Source organism: Perca flavescens, chromosome 15 (genome assembly GCF_004354835.1).
Source record: "Perca flavescens isolate YP-PL-M2 chromosome 15, PFLA_1.0, whole genome shotgun sequence".
Lineage (NCBI taxonomy): Eukaryota > Metazoa > Chordata > Actinopteri > Perciformes > Percidae > Perca > Perca flavescens.
Window position 1 is genome coordinate 6421593 of NC_041345.1, and position 21662 is coordinate 6443254.

Here is a 21662-nt window from a genome sequence, read left to right on the forward strand (position 1 = left end):
ATACTGAAGAGTTCATGATTAGTTATTTATGACACAAAAATGTTGACACAAATTTCCCTTTTCTGCCATTGATGGTTTCTTCCTCCACATAACCACTTATATAATATAGTATATGTGTGTCTTTCTCTGCTCTCACCAGGTGTGTATCTGGATTCAGAGGAGCCCCACCCCCCCAGCCTCAGGGCAGAGCCGTCCCAACCGGATGGGGCAGCGCTGGGCTTCTGGCTGGTGAGGCCAGGTGGTGGTCTGGATGGGGCTGCCACAGACAGTGCCTTGGGAGGCAGGGGGACCTTCCACAGCTCATGGGCCAGGGAGGAGTTGGACACAGAACCGCCGCCAGGAGACCACTTTGACTCACTGGGTCTGGCTGCAAGGAGAGAGGAGAGCAAAGTGAAACGTTTTTGTTGCATATAGACAAAAGCGTCTGTAACTTCCTAACTGATCTCTCAAATTTTTAATTCTACGAACAGATTTTTTCCCCCTGACTGACATTGTTAAAGATTGTATGGCTCAAAGATAGAGCATACCTGAAGTGCTTTGTGCTGTACTGGTGAGGGAACCGCTGTGGCTGGAGGCACGAATGGATGACCAGGCACTGTTAGAAGGCATCGTGGTGTTTAGTGATGAGGATGGCCCTGGAAAACAGAGAAAGAAGGGTTAGGGTTAGCATTTGATAAAATCTGAATCTAGCATCATATCTGCTCATCAAACTTGAATCCTTTCAAATATCTTATTAAATCTATTCCGGTTTAGCTTTCAAACATTTTTTGTAACAAAAATAAATAACTTGATATTTAGGAACTAAAACTCAACTGAGCTCATTTTGTTGGCTCAGAAGGCAAATCTAAATCATGGACCACATAATGTTGACCACCTGACACTACAACTGGATGGCATAACAGATGTAATGTTGACTAAAGTTACGTTAATCTGAACCATTACAGGTGTGGCTTACAATTCCATTTAAAAACTAGAGACAAAAATCACCATCTTTATTAATACAAGCTAATGAGGCTCACAAAAAGACTTCTTTCTCTAAGAAACCATACTGTAGTTGATCGGTCTTACAATTGCTAAAATCTGTCAGTGACTGCTGTCATTTCAAAACGAAAAACAAAGCCCATACTTCCTAAAGGTTTTACACATTGTTCATTGCTAATAAAAAGGAAAAAAAGAGATAAAAGATTGGATAGGAGATATAAAAATGTAAAACGGAACTCAAAAACAACTAGCAATCCTAGCTTGTGTTTATGTCCGGCCATGTGTGCGTGAGCTACCGTTGTTCCTGTCCCTGAGGTGGTCTGTGTCACGGACGGTGTTGATGGAGAGGTTGTTGATGACACTGCCGGGGGTCACATAAGGGTCAGTCTCAGGGTCAATGTTGGGGTAACCTTTCCAAGGCTCCCCGGGCCGGAACTCTGCAGACACACAGACAGCGATTAGCAGTTTTCAAAGCAAACATTTTCTTTGTTTGTGCATGTGAAAGCTTGTGTACCTGGGGGCCAGGTGACAGTGTTTCCATGGGGCGGGGGGGAGTTGGCACGGGGCGGCCAGCCATCGCCCACCGAGCCCATTGATTGGCCGGGGGGACTCAGGGGAGATGGGCCAGGAGAGAGGAAGTCATAGAAGGGAGAGTCTTCCAGACGCAGCCCAGACGACATAGCACCTGTGGGACAAACACACACAAACTTAAGGATACAATCGCACAGACTAACATTACCATGGTCCCAACAGAGAATGATACAATTTATTTTTATTAATCAAAAGTTGTAGTCAGCATATATGTTCATAAGCGCATTTTAATAAAACAAACTTTTCGTAATGAGGTGACAAATTAAACAGCAACTGTTTTTTCATACATTTACTGCATAGCTGATGTTTAACTGAAACAAAAGTATTGCAATCTGTTCAATGCTGTGACTCTTTTTTTTTTTTTTTAAATTCAGCGTTTGTCCAATTACACTGAGATTTTAGGGCAACTTTGTTTGTGGTAGTCCGTACCACAAATGTGCACCTAGATAGACAAACACTAAACAACTCTGATGGCTCTTTTACTATCAACAGGCCAATCTGATGCTACAGCATGTACTGTCATAAACAAAAGGTTATTCTGTACCAGGTTTGCTGTTCTGCTCCAGAGGATCAGTAGCCCAAAGTTTCTTCAGTCTGGACTGGGGCGGGTCTTTGTAGCTCACAGCTCCGCCACCACTACAACCACCACCCATGTCCAGGGGTACATTCAGGTTAGAGTTCAAGCCTGATGGGAGGGATGAAGGAAGAGATGAAATTCAGTCACTCTAAATTTAAATTTATGAAGTGTGAAATGTGTAGTCTTTAAAATGTGGGGGAATATACAGATTTAATTTTTTTTTTTTTTAGTATTACTTTAATAGCAGCTAACGTACTTAAAGGGAAGTTAAAGGATCCAAGAGCAGCAGCATCCTTCTGCATCTCAGGGTTATTGTGGGCCAAGTAGTTGTCCAGGTACGGTTTGTGTGATGGGGCATGTTTCAGCAGGGAGGGGTCCAGGTGCCGTGGTGGCGGCATCATTGATGGAGATGAACCAATAGGACGTGTCTAAGGACAGGAGGTAGGAGGTTAGAGAAACCAATCAATGTGCCAGCACCATGGAGACACTTCTATTTCATGAAATAAAAACTTAAATTTTGGGTGTAATGAAGCAGGATTCAGAAGGATTTTCAGACACACACCTGTTCAGTCGGTCGTCCCACAGGCATGGCTCTCTGGCTCTGAGCCTTCTGCTGTTGCTGCTGCTGCTGCTGCTGCTGCTGCTGCTGGAGGAGAAGACGCTGCAGACCAACAAGAAAAATGTGAATAAAAGCAGTTTTCTGATATTTTTGTATCTCTGAGATTAGAGTTTTGCAAAACATTTACTGCAGTTAGTTGCCAGTCTGACATTGTACAACAGGGGTCATCAACTACATTTTTTCAAGGGCCAGAATTTTTCTAAGAAGACACTCTGGGGGCCGGACTTTCAAATAAAGAAAATAAAATGTATTTATACCTAATACGCCTATTCTTGTTTGACATTTTCACTTTCTTACTGAATTAATACTATTCTTTTTTTCTTTTTCTTTTACATGTATTAGTTTGAGCAAACTCCTAAAAAACATGGAAACTCCATAATGATAACTGGCTTTTTAACTAGAAAATGATCTCAGATTAGGAGGCAGTTCACTGAGGAGTGATGGTTAAAGTCTGTGATTATGGAAACATTATTGTAGTATGCAGCGTCCTGATTGGTGGAAAATGCTTGCAGAAAGAAACGGCTGTTGTCAGTTAAACATGTCACTGTCAAAGACGCTGAAGCGAAAAGTTGAGGTGGAAAAGCCAAAAGCCCAGCTTTAATGATGAATGACTATGCACTCGTCATGTATGCCTCATTTGCAATGAAAGATGCGGTTGCAAAATAATACAACCAGCATCATCAAGAATGAAGAACTCGAACATAACAATTGCGTCATTCACGTGTATATTAAGTAGCCACTTATGATACCTCCATAGATTTACCGCTCCAGCGGAGTTTGGTTTGTTCAGCCAGCAGTGAGGTTTACAAGAATTTGTCCAAATTTGAGACTCCCGGCAAACTAAGATAAACAGTTAGACTAAACACCGACAGCTTTTGTTTAAGCTTGTTTGTAAAATTCGCTATTTGCAGAGTAGAGCTGTGTTTGCGTAAAACAGCGCGGTGGATAAGAGTGAACTGAGCAGACAGAGCAGATTGAACTATCGCTTTCTACATGTTGATGCTGGTCTACACAGGTGAGTGCATTGATAAGTATTGTAGCCTATTTACAGAAAAGAGACTAGCGCGAGTTCATCTGCCCCAGCGGCCGTTAGTAACTCTTTCTGTATCGTTCCCAGTCAGGTGCTGCGTGTTAAATTAACGCACACACACATCTCGGCTCAGCTGTGTGTGTGGAGCTCGGGCATCGCTGTAGAGAATCCCGGCATGTGAATAGAGATGTAAATACAGGGGGCTGGGTTTTTGTTCTAAATGCTTGAAATGATAAATAACAGAACGCATTTTTTTCTCTTTACATTTTGTGAATTCATGATTACTCTGCGGGCCAGACTAAAAGCTTTGTTGACGTTGGCTGTTGTACAAGGTTTACTACTATATGCGTTTGAGTGCAGATAAAACATGTATGTGTGTTCAATTGCATGTTCCCATCACTCTACCTGTAACTGGTTGATCTGGTTGAGCTGTGACAGCTGGTTGAGCTGGGAGAGTTGGTTGAGCACAGCCACCTGCTGAGGGCCAAACAGAGGGTTCAGACCTCCGTTACCTCCTGGGTACTTCAACAGGGATGGAGGCACCTGAACACAAACAAGATTTTGGTTTTAGTTTATAACAGGTCGTTCACATTTTCCTATGAATTATATGTCACAAATCAAACAATGGATGATCGTGGGAGGAAAAAAGGTCAGGCAAAAATCAATGATCACATTGTGTAAAAAGCTGATGGTTTTTGGTGGAAAACGTAGCTCAACTCTTACACCCATAACAATATTACAACATAGTAAACAGTGGATGCAATGGCACCTTAATGAAATGAAGAATCAACAACAGTGTTGTATGTACATGTTCTACCTGAGAGGGCAGAATGGGTGGAGGCACTTGGTTACGGAGGTTGGGTTGCGGGGGGACCTGGGACTGGGGGCCACCTCGGCCCTGTGCTACACTGCTGCCGCCCATCATAGGGTTTACATTCTGAGCAGGGAAGACACAAACACACACAAACAAATGGTCAAACAACTTGCAACAACCTAAAAAATTTGGCTTTGTCATAATGTCATGGGACAGGACAGAGATCATCATAAACACTCATAGTGTCTTTGTGATCTCAGGCTTTTAAAAAGGAAACTCACTGGCAAAAACAAACTTTTTTTCCCTACGCCAATATAAAAGCATTTTTAACTGACTTACTTTCAGAGCTAAGATGTTATAACAGAATTTTATAATCTGTCCCCTACTGTACATTTAGAGATGTAACTGGTGGAGCGGCAATTCTGCTGATCTCCGTTAATCAGCATAAGTGATGAATGAATTTTAAATCCTTAATTGCCAACCCATTTGCCATCTCTTTTCCATCGATCTGACACCTGATAGGCGATGCTTCTTTTGGACACCCGTGGGGATAGCTAAAAGGAGCTACATTAGGTCAGCCCCACAGAATACTGGGGGCTAAGTTACAGCAGCTAACATTAACGATAGAGTTTCCCTGGTGCGGAACCTCACCTCCAACATAGCTAATAAACTACAGTGATTATATATACAATGGTCACTAAAGGAGGAAGAAATAGCTAAACATTTGACTAGCTGATCAACAGAGCAGGAGAGGGAGAGAGAAGCCATCGCTAACTGTAGCTAAGAACGAGAAAGTTGCTAAAAAGAAGGAGAGCGCTATGGGTGCTTGGCACAGAACTAGTGTAGGCTTAAAAGTAACTAGGATAATTAGCCGCTCTATCATCAACACAGAGGCGTCCGTAACTAGAAACGAGTCAATACGCTTACTGCAGCACGTCAGCCAAGCAGGAGGCAGGACAGCCAAACCGTTGTAGCCAGTTTCATGATTATGGTGGAAGCGTAGTGTTGTAGAAGCTGCTCTGCAAATGGTCCGTGTATGCATGTTATGTCCAATTACATGTTCAATGCAGTTGATTGGATCAGCAATCGAGTAACCACGATTGGACGATATTAAAATAGAATCCATCGCCCAAGCCTAGTAACCTGCTAGAATACTATAGTGTTTCACATAACATTAAATTTCTTATTGTTACTATCTTAGAGTTTGAGGCTCAAGACTTAATGACAACATCCTCTTCATCCTATCACACTCACCTGCCGAGCGCCCCCAGGAATAGAGTGGGCAGGAGACAGCCCAGAGTCGAGACAGGGGATAGACTGAACGGAATTGGAAGGGGGAAATCTCATGCTTTGATTGGAGGAGAGCTCATCAGAAGCTGGGTTATTGTAAGCAGAGGGGGAAACTGACAGCTGCAGAAGCAAGGCCAGGTACAGAGCAGATGGACGGCAAGCACAGAGGGACAGGAAGCACATCAGCAGCCACAAAAGTACAGAGAGAGAAGGAGAAAAGAAAGAAAAGAGTTAATTTTGCAGAAGAGACGCAGAAGGAAAGAGCAAGTGATGCAAGGACAGAGGAAACAACAGGGGAGAGAGTGTAGGAACACATGATAGAATAGGAATAAAATAAGATGAGTAGGAAAGAAGTAAGCAATGGGGAGTTGAAAAAGAGGTGGCAACAGAAGATAAAAGTCAGAAAGATAGAAACAAAGATAAGAAACAAGCAGCATTAAGTGAAGGAGGAAAAGAAGTAAAGCCAAACAAACCCATAGTTTTGTATATAACCACACGAGGGAGTTTATCAGTATTGCAAAATTACAAATCACTTGCAAAACTACTCATTGTTATTGCAATGAAGCATTTAAGTGTGCATATTTAATTGGCTTGTGTTGCTCATAAGTGACACGGCCTAACCAATAATTCATAATGATGTGATACAACATCACGCAAACAGCAAGGATCAAATGAAACATCCCTTTTAATAGTCCACACGTCAAATGCAGTGTGTTAGAACAGCCACTATGGGGCACAACAGGGCTGAGAGAGCACTACCCAGGCAGATTTAAAGCAGGTGACACAAGAGACTCTTCCACTCCACACCTACTACCTCATAATCACCACAACGGCTTGACCAAACCTTTATCAAGTCATGTTTTGGCACAGTAGTGTGTGTATAATATCCATGCATTAAGTGCCAGTGCTGTATTTCGGCTTGGTAAAACTTTCTGTAATCTCAAGATGTGATCTGTTCTTTACTTCCCCCCACATAGTATACCAGGGAAACTTTGATTTTTCAGCATACCTTGTCATAGTAAGGGCTGCGATCCACGGCAGACTCCTTGTGAAGCTGATGTCGAGAGCCTGGGTTCTTGCCCATTACTCCATTGAAGTCTCCCATACTGCCCATGTCCATACGCTTGTCCTGCACCATCCCTGCTCCTGTCTTCATGGAGTCGTCAGGAGAGTCTCGCTGCAAGGGGAAAGATGAGAAAATGGGATTATACAGAGAAAAAAAACGATTTGTTCATCATTAGTGAATAAAGTATTAAAACATTTGAAAAACTAAACAGTGAAGAAAATGCTAATTAATCACATCACTGCACAAAAACAAAGTTGGATGCATGAACTGTATGGCTGCCACACAACCATTTAAAGATACTGGATTTTAAAGTGAAAGAGCTACAGAAAAACAACTATAGTACTTACAGAGAAGTTCATGCTGTTGAACTGGTTGATGAAGGGTTTCATCCAGGGTTCATCCTGTTTGTTGACTGGTTTGGTTATCTGAAACAGACAGAACAATTATTGACTGGAGACACTTGTGGTATTGCCTTTTAAGTGCTTCTGCAGGAAGAAAAAGAAAAAAATCCTTGCAGAAAAACATTTCTAATCTGTTGAAAACACAAGTGGCTATAATAACTCCAAAAGTTAACCCATGATGTACTTTGCTTTAATGTCAGGTGAGAGCGGGGATCAGTGTTTTCATGTTGAACAAATGCCCAAAGCCAAGGTGAACTAACCTTGTTGGAGCCTTTATGCTTGTAGTTCCAGGCGTTTTGGTCGTGGGACCTGTTGTCCTGTTGGCTGTTGCTCCACATGCCAATCTCCACCTCCTCTTCCTGGTCCCAGCTATTGCCCATGGCCGCCTCCTCACCACCCCATGTCTCCATGGGCTTGGGACCTGGAGCTACAAAGAAGGTAAAGATAAAGGAAGAAACTGAATACCAACAAGTGATTGTGTACAGTTATATTGCTCATTTAATGCACTTCCTCCAGGGAAGTTCTTTCTCCTGCCACTTTGCAAAAAAGTCAGAGTTCAAGGTCAGCCAGAACCTACAGTTTCAACCTGAACATACTCTTCAGACACAGGTTTTTGTTGAATATTTATGTGCACCTACCAGACTTATGCTGGCCACCCCATCCAGGCCCAGACTCTCTGTTATCCCTGCTGGGTTCTTCCCAGGTGGTGCTGGCTTCCATGGGCTTCCCCCAGGCAGACGTCCCGTTGTCCACTTTCACAGGTGGGGCGGGGGTAGGTTCCCAGGTTGAGGACTCCTTCTTCTGGGGGTAAGTCTCACCCCAAACTAGAGGAAAAAAGTGAGGTAGACATTAGAATGAGGGTGTACTTTCTGTGGGGTTGTCTTGAACCAATTGTGTTTTTGCCTTCATTTGATCTTCTTAAATGATGAGGATAATAACGTCATTATTTTAAGACTCAAACAAATCGGAAGCCCCAAAGCTAAAAAAATACACACAGAAAGGAGAGCTAAAAACATTCATCAATCAACATTCTCCGTTGCTTTACATTTGCTTTGACCACAAAGAGGCATTTTAGAGAGCTGCATTAAGTCACCATGGTCACTCTCCCTTAAGTAGTAAACACACAACATTCAGCCTGCAGACACAATGACAACATTCCCACTGACCTATTCCACTGCATGTCCTCACACAAAAATTATCTTGTAAATGTGCCTACCCTATTTGTTTGTTTTCGTCCCGGTATCACAGCTCTCTCCATTTGCAAAGATTATAAATTGTGTTTGTACAATTAGTCTAAAAAATAATCACGGTTTCACAATTATCACGATTATTATGCATTAATTCATTTCACTGCTAATGTATGAAATTACATGAACACTTTAGATTTTATTTATTTTGTTATTTATTGCTGCCTTTTGAAACAGAAATAGCACAGTAACAGTTTTGAATGTTTTGAAAATGATTATATGATCAATAATCAACCTTTTATTTAAATTAATCTGAAAAGATTAGAGACTAGAGGTGAATCAGTCACACCACAAACAAAGACAGTGCTGTCCTTAAAAAGAAGTTGGCCCTTTTTGGGCTAGAAACGGCCCTACTAGCTGGTGTCTAAAGTTGAAGGAGCTGCTAGACAAGATGCACCTGTCAGGGAGATGCGCAGCATGTTGCCAAGGATAAATGTGATGGAGAGATCTCTTTGCAGCCTTATGTCCCATAGGGGATGAAGAGGAGTAAGTAACGTTAAGTGGTAACGTTAAGTGGTAACGTTAGTGACACGATTGAGCTGTTGCGGAGTTGTGCCTCGTACGACTATGAATGTATCACTATTGTTGGCTCCATCACTGTAAATGCAAACGTCTGCTTCTGACTTGTTGGCCGTTAACTCTAACGTTACCGTTAACATTAAACAGGCTAACGTTAGTTAACTGGTAACACGCGTGTAGGGGAGCCTTAACCATTAATTAACCATGATGTTTTAAAGCGCGGTTAATAGTGAAATCGGTTAACCGCTGTATCCCTAATTTGGAAAAGCCACATCAGGCTTGTTTGGACACTTACAGTTGGAGGGTTTGTGGCATAATGTGGAAAAAGTGACATCAATGCACCCAAGTACAATCTTTCTTAGGACCCTACCCACTAGAACTTTCCATATTTAAAATGATGCTACAAGATTACATTGTTTTTCTCTGCAAAAATCAGAGCTCAGAGAGAGCCCTGCTCATTGCCCTGGGGAACCCCGCGTCAACTTGCTTATGTAAGTGTTGTTTACTTTAACTGTTGTAGGTAGTAGATGAGTGCACGGGACCCTATGTACCCTCAAATGTGAGACTGTGTGTGTGCAAGTATGAGTTCAAAAGGCTCCCATTACAGCTGACCACCCAGACCTGCTACTTTCTTTGGGGAGGCGTTTGGGGAGATGCCAGGGATGCCTCCCCGTAAAAATAGGACAGATCATGGGGTGGCCTCAGGCTCCAGTGTCCCTCATGTGACTGGCCGTTCTTGCACATAACAAAGAAACATGCACTCACAACTGAACAAACATGCAGAGGTAGATGCATATACACAAATCAGCACATACATGCATGGTATGTGCATTTGCACAGATGCAAACACACGCCAATTGACAAGCTGCAACCCTAGCCTGCATCTATTGCTCTGCTTACGTGGGTGCATCAGTTGATCTAATAAAAGGGGATGACAAACACAATATTTGTGTGCATATGTTTATTAAGGTGTCTGACAAGGTATGGATTTTAAAGACTAATAAATATATTTCTTCTAAGACCGAATCAACATTCAAGTCCAATGTTCTGTTTTGTTTTAAAAATTGTTCAAATATGTGTGTTTAGTTACACATCTATGAACATAACTATTGTATTAACCTCTTTTCACTCACATAATTCTCTCAAATTATATTAAAAAAATCAACTAAAATGAATCAAAATCAGTAGCTGGTTAATCTGCCCCACCCTTCACAGCCATCCACTTTGCTGCTCCAGTTAGCTTGCTACACAGCAACCCTGAATAACCCCAACCACCCTTTCCTCTTCTCCCCTTCTCAGCCCACTTTTACAGAATAGCTGCCTTACGCGTTTTAGTTTTCTCATCTTACATTGGACCCATTCCTATTACTAGGTCACCAGACCTCTTCCTCTACCACTCACAGTCTCTCTCGCTCTCTTATTCTCAAACCCAACAAAAGCCAGTTTTTCTACAGCAAGCCGAATTGGCGGATGATAGAGAAAGGGAGGAGGGAAAAAAGACGAATGAGAGAGGAGAAAAATCAATGCTCTTAGCATTCCAAAGGGATGACTCAACCGGCTTTACAAAAAGCCCTCAACATAGACAACACCGTAGGGAGATGGGGGAGAATGGCTGTACGTGTTTGTTTTCTCTCAATGCTTCTGTACAAATTGTGTATGCTTTTTGAATACATTTGTGAATGTGTGTGCATCCACACTTTTTGCATGTATACTGTTTAAATCCTTTTAAGACCTTATTTCATCTATTTCAAAGAGTGTGGGAGGGACTTGCATCTTTTTATCCATTCAAGGCTTACAGACTGCACCAGAAGGCGTGCACTTACATGCTCGCACCATTTTAGATACTGGCACATGTCCCTAGCATTTGTATATGAACCTCAATATCAAACTAAACAAAAAACATGTTAATGTTAATCTGCATGCTATTCCACCCATTCTGTACACATTGTCAGAACTTTTGTACTCCTGTCAATTTTTGTGTTTTCATAGTCAAAGCTGTGTGAAAGCTAGTCTGGCAACTATTGAAACAGGGGTGTTTAAGTTTGGTTTATTCATTACTTATTGAATGTATAGCATATATTTCTTTTAAAAAAACAAAGTGATAATTAACAGCCAATTAATTTGGCTGTTAATTATCATTCGTCTGGCCTCAGTCTACTCTTTTCTAACATACAGGTGTGTGCGTGCCTAAATTGTGTGTGCATACATATTCCAACTTACCAGAACCGCTGCTTTTGTCCTGGGTATGAGTCTGCATGGGCTGAGGAGGGGGATGCATCGAGCTGCGTGCTGGGTGGGTCTGGTGCTGAGTGGATGGGCCTACGGCCTCCTGGTCTGATTGGCCAGTCCTGTTCCACATGTTGACAGATCCACCGCTGTATTTACCTAAGAAGAAAGTTGTTGAGGCTGAAAATGAAAATACTGGACTTTCATATGATTTTGTTCAGGCTTCGCACTGATCTTTTTGAAGAAATTCATAGTGGGCTGAGTGTTTACCAGGGTCTCCCCAAGCTGCTGTCCCATCATCGATCTCCATCCTCCGACGAACAGACTCTGGAGAAGGCTCTTCCCACCCAGTTGCTACTTCCTCTTTCTGACCTGCACTGGGCATGGGGCCTCCCAGCCAGCCTGATGGAAGAATACATAGTGAGTCATCAATTTTACATCCTCCCACTTCCTTGCTATACATTGACAAATTTCGTTAACGGCATGCAACTAAGAAGGACTTGCTCATAAACAAAAGGGGGAAAACGTGGGATGAATAATCTTAATAAGTACCTGTGGGCTTGTTAAGCGCTGGATTGCCTTTGGACATGTTAGATTCTGGACCTTTTCCCCACTCGGAGGGCTTGGGATTCGGCTCTCCCCAGTTCTGGGCTCCGTGGTTGTTCTTCATTGGCTCACCCCAGCCCTGGCTGTTACTCTGAGGATTGGGTTTGTGGACTGAGTCGCCCCAGTTGGAGCCTGGGTTCGGAGTACTCTGGTCTGGAGTATTTGATCCTCCGCTCCCTACCCAGGTGTTGCTGCTGCTGGTGTTGGTTCGGCTTTGCTCACTCCAACATCCAGAGCCTGACCGGTCGCTGTCGCTGTCCCAGCCTACTGAGCTGGCACCTTTTTGGGGCTCCCCCCAGTGGTTGTTGCCCCCTGTTCTGGCACCATCTCCACCATTACCCCAGCCTTCACTTCCATTTCCACCATTGGAACCCCAGCCCTGATGCGGTTTGGGCACATTAGTCCACGTATTGGACCTAAACAAAACAATGAAGGTCATCACAAACATCAAAATTACAGAAAAAAAATTATACCACTTGCTGCAAACAATACGTTTGCCATGGTATGATCAGTATTTCTATAATGCCCAAACATACAACATTACCTGTCATCTTTGTTAATGTTATTGCTCCAGGTGTTGCTGCTGCTGTTGTTGTTGCTCCCCTTGTAGCTGGATCCATCGTTCCAGGCATTTTGCCCACCTCCTCCACTTGCTGGGACTTTGCTGTCCCACCCAGAGGATGGCCGCTCTCCCCAGCCAGAACCTCCTGTACCTGGGCCTGAGCTTCCCGGCCCACCCCCCCAACCTGCAAGTACATGAAAGGGAGATTGATCTTTAGGCTACTTTTGTGTTCTGCAATTAAAATGCGTCTTCTAAATTTTAATATTTTCTGTTCAAATCACTAAAATACATTCACACAAAATTGTATCATACACAATAAAGGCCTACCTCCAGAGGTCTGGGAGGGAGCTGCCGGTGTTGCTGTGCCCCATCCGGAGCCTCCGCTGCTTTGCTTTCTTTCGTCTCTATTGGGAACCTGAAGCCGATTGTTAGCAGGGGAATTGACATCCCAGGTGGTGTTCTGCCGTATGGGTGTCTGTCCCCATCCAGTGTTGGACAGAACCCTCGGGTCCACATCGGCCTGCAACACAGCTGGTAGTATGGTTGCAGGAGGGACGACTTTTCTGCGATTTCCCCCTTTTGGCTGGCTGCCGTCTCTGTCTGAGCTGGATCGGCCTCCGGAGCTCTCTACGCTTCCCTCACTTCCTCCAGTGCGACCCCAGCCTCCAGTGACACTCCCCAAGCCATGGCTTCCACCTCCTCCACCTCCTCCTCCTCCCCCTCCCATGCCCATGGCGTCATCCTCCAGGCTCTTCCAGCCATTGTTGGCAGAGTTTCCTTTATGACTTCCAGCATCTGAATGGTTGTTAGCAGGAGTTGTTGATCCCCATTCTCCATTTGACATCTTGTTGTTAGATGTGGAAGAGGACGATGAGGACGAGGAAGAAGACGACGCACTGCTCCCCCAGGGGCGGGTTAACCCTGCTGGAGGGCCCATCGTAGTTTGGTTCCCATTTCCTGGCGTTTGGCCTGCAGAGCCTGGGATTTGATTTGAGCTGATACCCCAAGACAAGTTGCTCTGAGTCTGGTTTGGGTTATTGGCGGGCCCCTGGTCCCAGCGTGGGGCCCCAGTGTTATTGTGGTTATTATTACTCTTGTAAGCAGCAGCAGTAGAGGAGATTTGCGGGTTCCCTGCCTGCATTAAGGCAGGGTTTTGAGAGTTCACAGTGTCTGCATTCGGGGGGGCCTTATCTCCAGGGTAGGTAGTTGCGCCCCAAGGCGTACCGAAGGTCCCAGAACCCCCCAGCTCTCCTTGGGGGTGCTGGGGGGCTGATGAGGGGTTTCCATTGGCCAGCGGACCCCCATTCCCTCCTCTAACAGAGCCCCAGGAACAATCCCCACTGAGTTGGGGTGAGGCGGTAGAGTTTGGTGGACTAGAGGTCATTGTGGCGTTAGTAGTAGTAGTAGTAGTATTCATCATAATAGTGTTATTTGGTCCATTGGATTCAGTGTTAAGGTTGGTAGGTTGTAGGCCACCATTTCCACTGTTGCTGCTTCCTAACACATTGCTGCTTGCTGTACCATTATTCACCTCAGTGTCTTCCATCATACTGCTGTTTGGAGCTGCCATGCCACCCCAGCCCAGCATGGGGCCCTGTTGGGGAGCTATACCCAGTTTGGAACTCATCCCCTGAGCCTGTGGAGGCCGTTGGCCCTGGGACAATGGGCTTGGATTCTGCGACCAGGCACCATGGTTGGCATTTGGGTTTAAAGTGTTTGGGTTTAACCCTACATTGATGGAGGGGGTGCTTCCGCCGGTGGGGATCATGTTGCTGCCCCATACACTACTGTTATTGACGGGCTTGTTGTTGTGGTTACCCATGTTATTGCTGCCAATACTGCTGGAACCAGCCACAGAGTAGTGGGAGGACCCGGTGATGTTATTATTTCCATTATTTGCACCGCTGATGGTTCCCATCCCTCCACCAATTACCTGACGACTGTTGCCGTTGCTGTCTCCATTCGCTGAAACGCCGACAATCATGGCAGAAGTCACCATAGAGGAGGAGGGAGAAGAAGCTGTAGAAGACACAGAGGAAGAAGCATTTGCTGACATCATCATCACTGTTGTCACAGCGGCAAGGTTTTTCTCTGAGCCGATCGAGGAGCTAGAGTCTGCGTCCATGCATTCTGATGCCAACTCAGGGTCTGATCCTGACCCGCAGCCAGAAGAGGAAGAAGACGAGGAGCAAGAGAATGAAGAAGAGGAGGGAGGCCAGACAGAAGAGTTGGTTGAAGAAGGGGGGTTGGGTTTGTCGGCACTTCCTTCTACTAGGACTTTGCCCCAGTTACTGTTGCCGTCACTGCTGCAGGGAGAGCCAGAGGACCAGGGGGAAGGCCCATACTGGGAGTCTAAGCCAGGATGCTCCAGACCTGGACAGAAAAGGATGAACATGGCAGGGGGTACAGTTAGGATTGGAGTTTTTTTACATTCTTAAATTTGAGAAAACACTTGTCAAGCATTATGCAAAAGGTGCCGTATCAGCATTGTCAAGACAAATGTAGCATAGTAAAATGTACTATATTCAATAAAACAACAGATGTGGTTAAAATTCCCCTCACTCAAAGACGCTTTGAGATTTTTCAATTTCCTCCAACCTTCAGCTGCCCAACTGTTCTGGATGTGATCAGTGCCAGGCCTGAGCCTGGACACAGCTGCCACCATTTTGTCACCACAGCAGGACTCAAAAGCATGCCAAAGCTATAAACTAGGGTTCAGGGAGGCAGAGGACGACCATCAGCAGGAGAGAAGAGATGGAGGGCAATTGCGTGTGAAAAGCGGGAGGGAGTGAGAGGAGTAGATGGTGGCAGCTGAAAAGATTTGGTTTAAACATGAATATATTACAAATGTCTCAGATAATCTGCATGCAGACCTGGCATGTCTCTAAAATTAGACTCAAGAGACCACTTTGGGTTTTGATTTTACTTTCATGGCCATTATGCGCACACACTCATTTAGTTATAATGGCGAGTGCCTGGATTTTCAGTGCTACAGCAACCCTCTGTGCACCGCCTTATTTATCAGCATTTTCCAGCAATCTCTGACACTCAAAACATCAAAAGATGCAAAAATTTAATCAATTTGTAGAATTAATCACCAACTATTTTGATAATGGTTCTTAAGTGTATGGAAATGAACTTTTAGCAACAGAAAAGAAAAAAAAATTACGCAGGAGCTTTGCGATTAGCTTTTGGCCTATCCTATGACGAGACAGAGGGCAGCATGCCCACAGTATTGGCTCTGAGGCCTTTGAATACAAACTTTTATTTGACCATTCACACTTGGTCATCATATTCTTTCAATCACGTCTACTATCTTTTCATGTTTCAATTGGTTCTCCATCTCTTGGTCATTCTCTCACTTCCAAAGCCTTTCACATAAACTGGTTGCCAGATTTCTGTGGTGCTTATCGTGTTTGCTTGCCAAGTCTCCTCTTGCACCCTTTCCACACCCACTATCTCACTCACTCATCTCGCTCCATCCCTCTGATATGCTACGAATAAAATGCATCATCTGTCAAAGTCAGGTCAGACAAGGGTACCTACTCTATCGATCACAAAGCTGAGAGCCAAAGTAAGACATTGGGAGGAAGAATGAAACACAAGAAGAATGGGGAAAGAAGAAGGCAATGTGTAGTCACCTGTTTGATTAGGGGAGTGGCTGACGGAATCCCGAATGGGAGCCATGCCTGGAAACAGAGAGGAAAGACGGTCAAACAGACTTAGAGGGAGTTAGAGGTAGAGCCAGAAAAAAAACAGTTGGGAAATGTTAGAAATTTGTTGGGGGCAGTTAGAACATCCAATGAGAATCAAGCAAACAGAAATGAAAACAAGAGTTTTGAAGTAAGAGGGGTTCAAAGTAAGAATGGCTTGCAAGTAGGAGAATAATAGTGGACAGACCCTGCTAGTTGCTGAATCTAAGTGAGTAGTTACAATTGGTTATCCATATTATAACATAAAAAGGACTTAATTGAATATTTAAATTTAAGTAACTCAGCAAATAAGTAAGTTGTTACATGTGTGCAACTGATTTGTCAGATTGTTCTCCCCTTTTAACAATTTGCTTCAGAGTGTTTCTGATAACAATATGACTGCACACTAAGAAAAAATGCATTTTCCAGCGATAATTCGCAAAACACATTTCAAAAACTTCAGGAAATTATAAACGTGTTGTTTTTTAAAGTCAATGTTAAGCACAAAAGCATGTTTAAATAGTCATTTAGAGCAGCCATCACTCAATAGTCTTATGCAAATTGAAAATCTGTATTGTATTAGAATAGTAGTAGAAACTCATCAGCTATGAGCAAGAACACACCCACATTTTAACATTTACTGCCATTTAAATGTAACTGTACAATTGTTTTCTTGCTTATCCAAGTATGTGATTATTGGCAGTCAGAGTGCTTGTGTAGGCTCTGTGTCCCTGTGTGTAATTAAGGATACAGACACATCTAAATGAGTGTAATCCACTGCCGTTTCCTTGTGTTCTTTTCTTTCTTTTTGTAGTTTACCTGTGAGTGGGGCCCGTGGCTGCAGCTCCTGTTTGGGCAGGAGGGCGTCCCTGGGTTGAGTGGAGAACAAGTGACCTCTGGTTCCCAGGTCGACAAAGGGGAGGTCAAAAGTCAAAGCTCAGCGGGCACAGGCTCAAGGGTGTGAGGTGAAGAGGCAGGGCTTGTCAGAGCGGGCAGCAGGCTGATCAGGCCCCCTTGGCATTGCTGAGGACTGTATGTGTGTGTTTGTGTGTGTGTATGTGGGGAGGGGGAAGGGGGGGGAGATGTGGTTTAGATTTAAGACTCTGCCTTGACTTGGTATGCTCTGGCACTGCAAAGAGAGAGAAAGAGACAAGAGGAGAGAAAGATGTTTGTCAACATATTGTACGTATTACCAGTTACTTCAAAAATAATCTTTTCAAACCACTCCATTACAACACATCGTCACTCAGGTGTCTCATGGCACATACTTTATCAGTCCACAGCGAATGTGCGTCGTGCAAGATCAAACATCACACACGCCATTTATGACAGAGCAACAACGGGAAGGTTTGACTTGTCTAGCTATGGGAAATAAGCCTACTGTTGTGCAGTTAATAGCCAAATTAATTGTGTTTACATTTTTCCATTCCCTGTGACAAAGTGACGATCACCACAAGGAGGTTTGCGCATTTCTGAAAATGAGACAAATGGCTTTGCTTGATGTTGTCTTCACTGTGAACAATCTCTACCAGCCCCACCCTACACAAAAACTAAGTTGATCACTGTTATGGTTTCCACGTGGCATCTCCTTAGCTTTGATGCATGGTTACATTTTAATGAATCAAATGGAGGCTACAGCCAAAAACTTCTTTTTCGCTGGAGTTGCCACTTCCACTATGCCAATACAAATGATGTTATGGATATATATTAGTAGCATTTTTGACACAGGGAATGTGGCCTTATCCTTTCCCTCTGTTCTCCTGTCGAAGAACAATTATTTCCATCTCTCTGGTACACTGGAGTGTAAGATAATTATGTGAGTAAGGTTAATCAGAAAAGTAGCATGAAGAAGTTGTGAGAGGATAACTGACCACTGTTCACACCTTCTTGTCTTGAAGGGGGATGAATGTGTATGGTTTAGACTAGATTAGGGTTATAGAACAGGCTTAAAGCTGGCAGCAATGCCCCGGGACGCAAAAACCTCTCATCCCAGAGCAGAGAAAAAAAGTAGTAAGGGGACAAAGACGGCAACAGACAGTAAGAGAGGGAGGTAAAAACAGAAAGGAGGTAGAGGACAATCATACCAATCAACAGAGAGGAGCCACATACATCCACATCCTTCAGTAAAAGTGGACCAGTGTATTTAACAGCGAGCGAGAGAGAGAGAGAGCGCGAGAGAGAGAGAATTCTGACCTTTTCCTGGTGCTGGTTAGCTTTCTCTGCCTGCTGCAGCAGTACACAGGTCTATTTATAAACCTCCAGTTCAAATAGCAACCGCTCTGTCCACTAGCCAATATGATAAGACGGCAAACAAACCCATGTGTGGACAATAAGCAAGTTTGCAGATGCAATGAAGTATGCATGTGTTACAAGTTTGGAGCATTTGCTACAGATTTTAGTGACTCCAATATTCACTGTGGAGTGGCATGTTGTATTGTAAGAATAACCTTTTTGCAACAAGCCAGTATAATCTAAGTGCTACGATTCATAGGAGGAAAAAAAAAAATCTAGACAAACAAACTGGCAACCAACGCTATAAAACCCTTCATATTGACAAGACGCACTTTACTGAGGCCAAACTCCACCTTTGTTAATTCACAGCTCACTAGCTGCCAGCCAGAAGCTGCTTAGCCACCCTCTGGAACCAATCAAAAACAGACAGGGAAATTATATCACCATCTTTCCAAAATATTCTCCAAAGAAAGTGGCCAAAAAGTATTTTTAAAAAGAAGCATTACAAACAAACAAAAAAGGTAGAGCATTGACCAGGTCCCTCCGGCAGCCACAGCACTAAAAAGGGCAAGCCCATTCCAACAAACTGAGTTGTTTACTTAGATGGATCTTGACTCAACTTTCCTACATGGAAAGACTTCTGTCAACCTCAAAGCATCTGATTCACAGAGGCTACGCAGGGGGAAAAAATGCCTATCCTTATAAGGAGTGTGAATCAAAATAATGTAAAAAGATGTTTAATAATTTGAGGCAGTGCTCATCATGCACTAAGCCATTATTGGTTAGTGTTGGGGAACATAATGATTTTTGGGACCAGTATTGCAATTTAAAATGAAATAATTTTCCATTGTATATTTTTCTACAAGAGCTGAAGCGATTAGTCAATAAATCGATAAATGTATGAACAGAATTTTGAATTTTTAAAAAAAATAATCAACTTATTGTTCACATTTTAAAAAGGAAAATGCCTCAGGTTTGCTGGTTAGCATCTCAGAGTGAGGATTTTGTTTTGTGTGCGTTATGTGATAGTAACCGTTACTATTTTTCAGACAAAACAGGCCACTTGATGAAATCACCATGGGGTTTAAGAAATTGTGATGGGCATGGCACATTCTTCCAGACCTTTCATAAGCCAAATGATTAATAGGTCTACATGCAATTGAATATTTGTTAAGTTATTCTCAAAAAATCTATATTAATAAGAGGGCCTATTTATTTGTTTAGCTAGTGACAAAACAAGCTACCTAGTTAGCTCAAATTTTGTTGTGCAACTCTGTGTTGTAGAATGACAAATTAACCCTTATTAAAACACACGCCATTTTTAATAATTGTGAAAACATTAACACCGCTCAACTCTAGTGAGAAGAAGCATGTTCTTTGCTGCTGCGGAGTACATAGAGTACAGTTTGTTCCTCTTTCCCCGTGCTCCCATCTGAGAACAGCTTTCATGAGGGCCCCTGGAGTTGGCAGCAGCTAGACTGCTGCTATCATCTTACAGACAGAGGGTGGAAGGGGGAAGAGGGAATATAGGGACAAGACACAAACTGAGAGCAGCTGAGGGGTAGAGAGAAAGGGAAATGTGAACAGAATAGGAAAAAAACAAGATGTCAAGGTGAGGAAGAGGGAAGACAGAAAGAGATGTGGAATGTAAAAAAGGAGGGACAAAGAGGCAAAAGAGCCCGTCACTGAGGTTGATGCGAGAGGAATGCAGCTGCAGCTTCGAACATGTATAAAAAGCAAAGAGGTCAACTTCCTGAAGTAGCACATAAACCAAGTACAATGTGACTCTTTAACAAACAAAAAGCAAAAAAAACTAAAAGGAGGCAAAGCAAGCCAACATGCTGAAACCCAGAAAAGTGGAAAAGGATCAATAGAATTAACCAACAAAGTGTTTTGGCCCTGTTTTCTACCTCACCTGTTACATAAACTACCCTGGAGAGTAGGAGTAGAACAGAGGTGGATCTAAACTAAGGTACGTACACTGACCAAATGCGCTCATTAAAAAAAAAAAAAAAAAAAAAAAAAAAAAAAAAGAGACAAGAAATACAGGTATATATTTGTATGGACATTTGAAGCTATTCAAGAGTCCCAAGTACTTTCTATACCGCTAAAAAGAGATTTGTTCTATGTTAAGAAAGTGATGCCAAACAATTACTGGAGAAAGGTTAGCAAATGGACAAACATTGTCAGCGCATTTTACAAACTGATTTCACCATCTAAAAAAGTCCAAATGCAGTGACTGTCAACTGAACTTTTCACGTGTCCTGCTGTTGCTATGCAACTACAAAATCTATTTGAAGCATGGTGCTTTGTTACCAAAAGCTGACATATTTTATAATATAATTTGCATGTCAGTAAAACACATCAGGCCCTTAGCAACAAACCTTAACATCCAAAATGAAAGAAATGGTTGCACTAAGAGTGGGCGGTATAAGAGGTATAAAAAGCACACAAGTACAGAGGTCATGATAAGGATTGGCTATACAGTTAGTAGTGGTAAAGAAATGTCCCCAGTCACATTACTTCAAATGCAGCACAAGCATTAGTGCGCTCACTGCAATGCATTTTATGTTAAACAAATGCACACTGATAAAAACTTTGGCGCATACATTCATCGTACATGAATAGGTTGCCTCAACCTCCTATCCTACCTCTGTAGCACCGTTTAAAAATCTGCTCCAGCTCTGACACAAGCACATCCTCAGACGTGTTTAATTTTGTGGTCTACAGTGCTGCCTCTTTAGGCAGTAAACACTATATACTATAAATATACAGTGCATTGTTATATATTATGTTTAAACTCTTTAAATGAATCCTTGTTGGGGCAAGACATGCACAATATATTCTCTAGGCTGAACTAACCAGTGAAAGAGCTCTTAGGGAAGACCATGTTGTTATGGCAACATTCCTAAACACTCCCAATTCCTCTGGGCTTGTCTGAGCAAGATGACATCAGCGCTGAGAGGCACATGCCAGTGTGTCTCTCCCTCTAACATATGCAAAAATAATAATTATTATATATTATTATAATTATAATAATAATAATAATCATTAATAGCTAAGCTGAGGGGAAACTTCGGCGTTAAAGCAAGCAGTCTGCATCTTTCCTGCTTCAACTGTAATCAACAAAAGATTGAAGATCATCAGGAAGTGTTGAGAAAAGGCATTAACTTACTGGAATGCAGGTGTTACTGTGTTGTACAGGATTG

The 21662-nt window shown here is 43.0% G+C and overlaps 1 protein-coding gene across 1 annotated transcript in view; it reads right to left on the reverse strand.

The window, feature by feature from the left end:
• LOC114569658 (trinucleotide repeat-containing gene 6A protein) overlaps positions 1-21662 on the reverse strand; it is a 42317-nt gene that overhangs the window by 7615 nt on the left and 13040 nt on the right. Inside the window, exons 4-23 of the mRNA XM_028599650.1 lie at positions 17041-17350; positions 16171-16218; positions 12857-14902; positions 12512-12713; positions 11914-12383; positions 11632-11763; positions 11356-11520; positions 8008-8193; positions 7630-7796; positions 7316-7393; positions 6912-7079; positions 4616-4735; positions 4204-4341; positions 2712-2810; positions 2406-2577; positions 2117-2257; positions 1496-1666; positions 1278-1418; positions 528-635; positions 137-367 (exon numbers count right to left, since the gene is read on the reverse strand). Coding sequence (XP_028455451.1) covers positions 137-367; positions 528-635; positions 1278-1418; positions 1496-1666; positions 2117-2257; positions 2406-2577; positions 2712-2810; positions 4204-4341; positions 4616-4735; positions 6912-7079; positions 7316-7393; positions 7630-7796; positions 8008-8193; positions 11356-11520; positions 11632-11763; positions 11914-12383; positions 12512-12713; positions 12857-14902; positions 16171-16216 — 4981 coding nt within the window. The 5' untranslated portion in view covers positions 16217-16218; positions 17041-17350. The remainder of the gene's footprint in view (positions 1-136; positions 368-527; positions 636-1277; positions 1419-1495; positions 1667-2116; positions 2258-2405; positions 2578-2711; positions 2811-4203; positions 4342-4615; positions 4736-6911; positions 7080-7315; positions 7394-7629; positions 7797-8007; positions 8194-11355; positions 11521-11631; positions 11764-11913; positions 12384-12511; positions 12714-12856; positions 14903-16170; positions 16219-17040; positions 17351-21662) is intronic.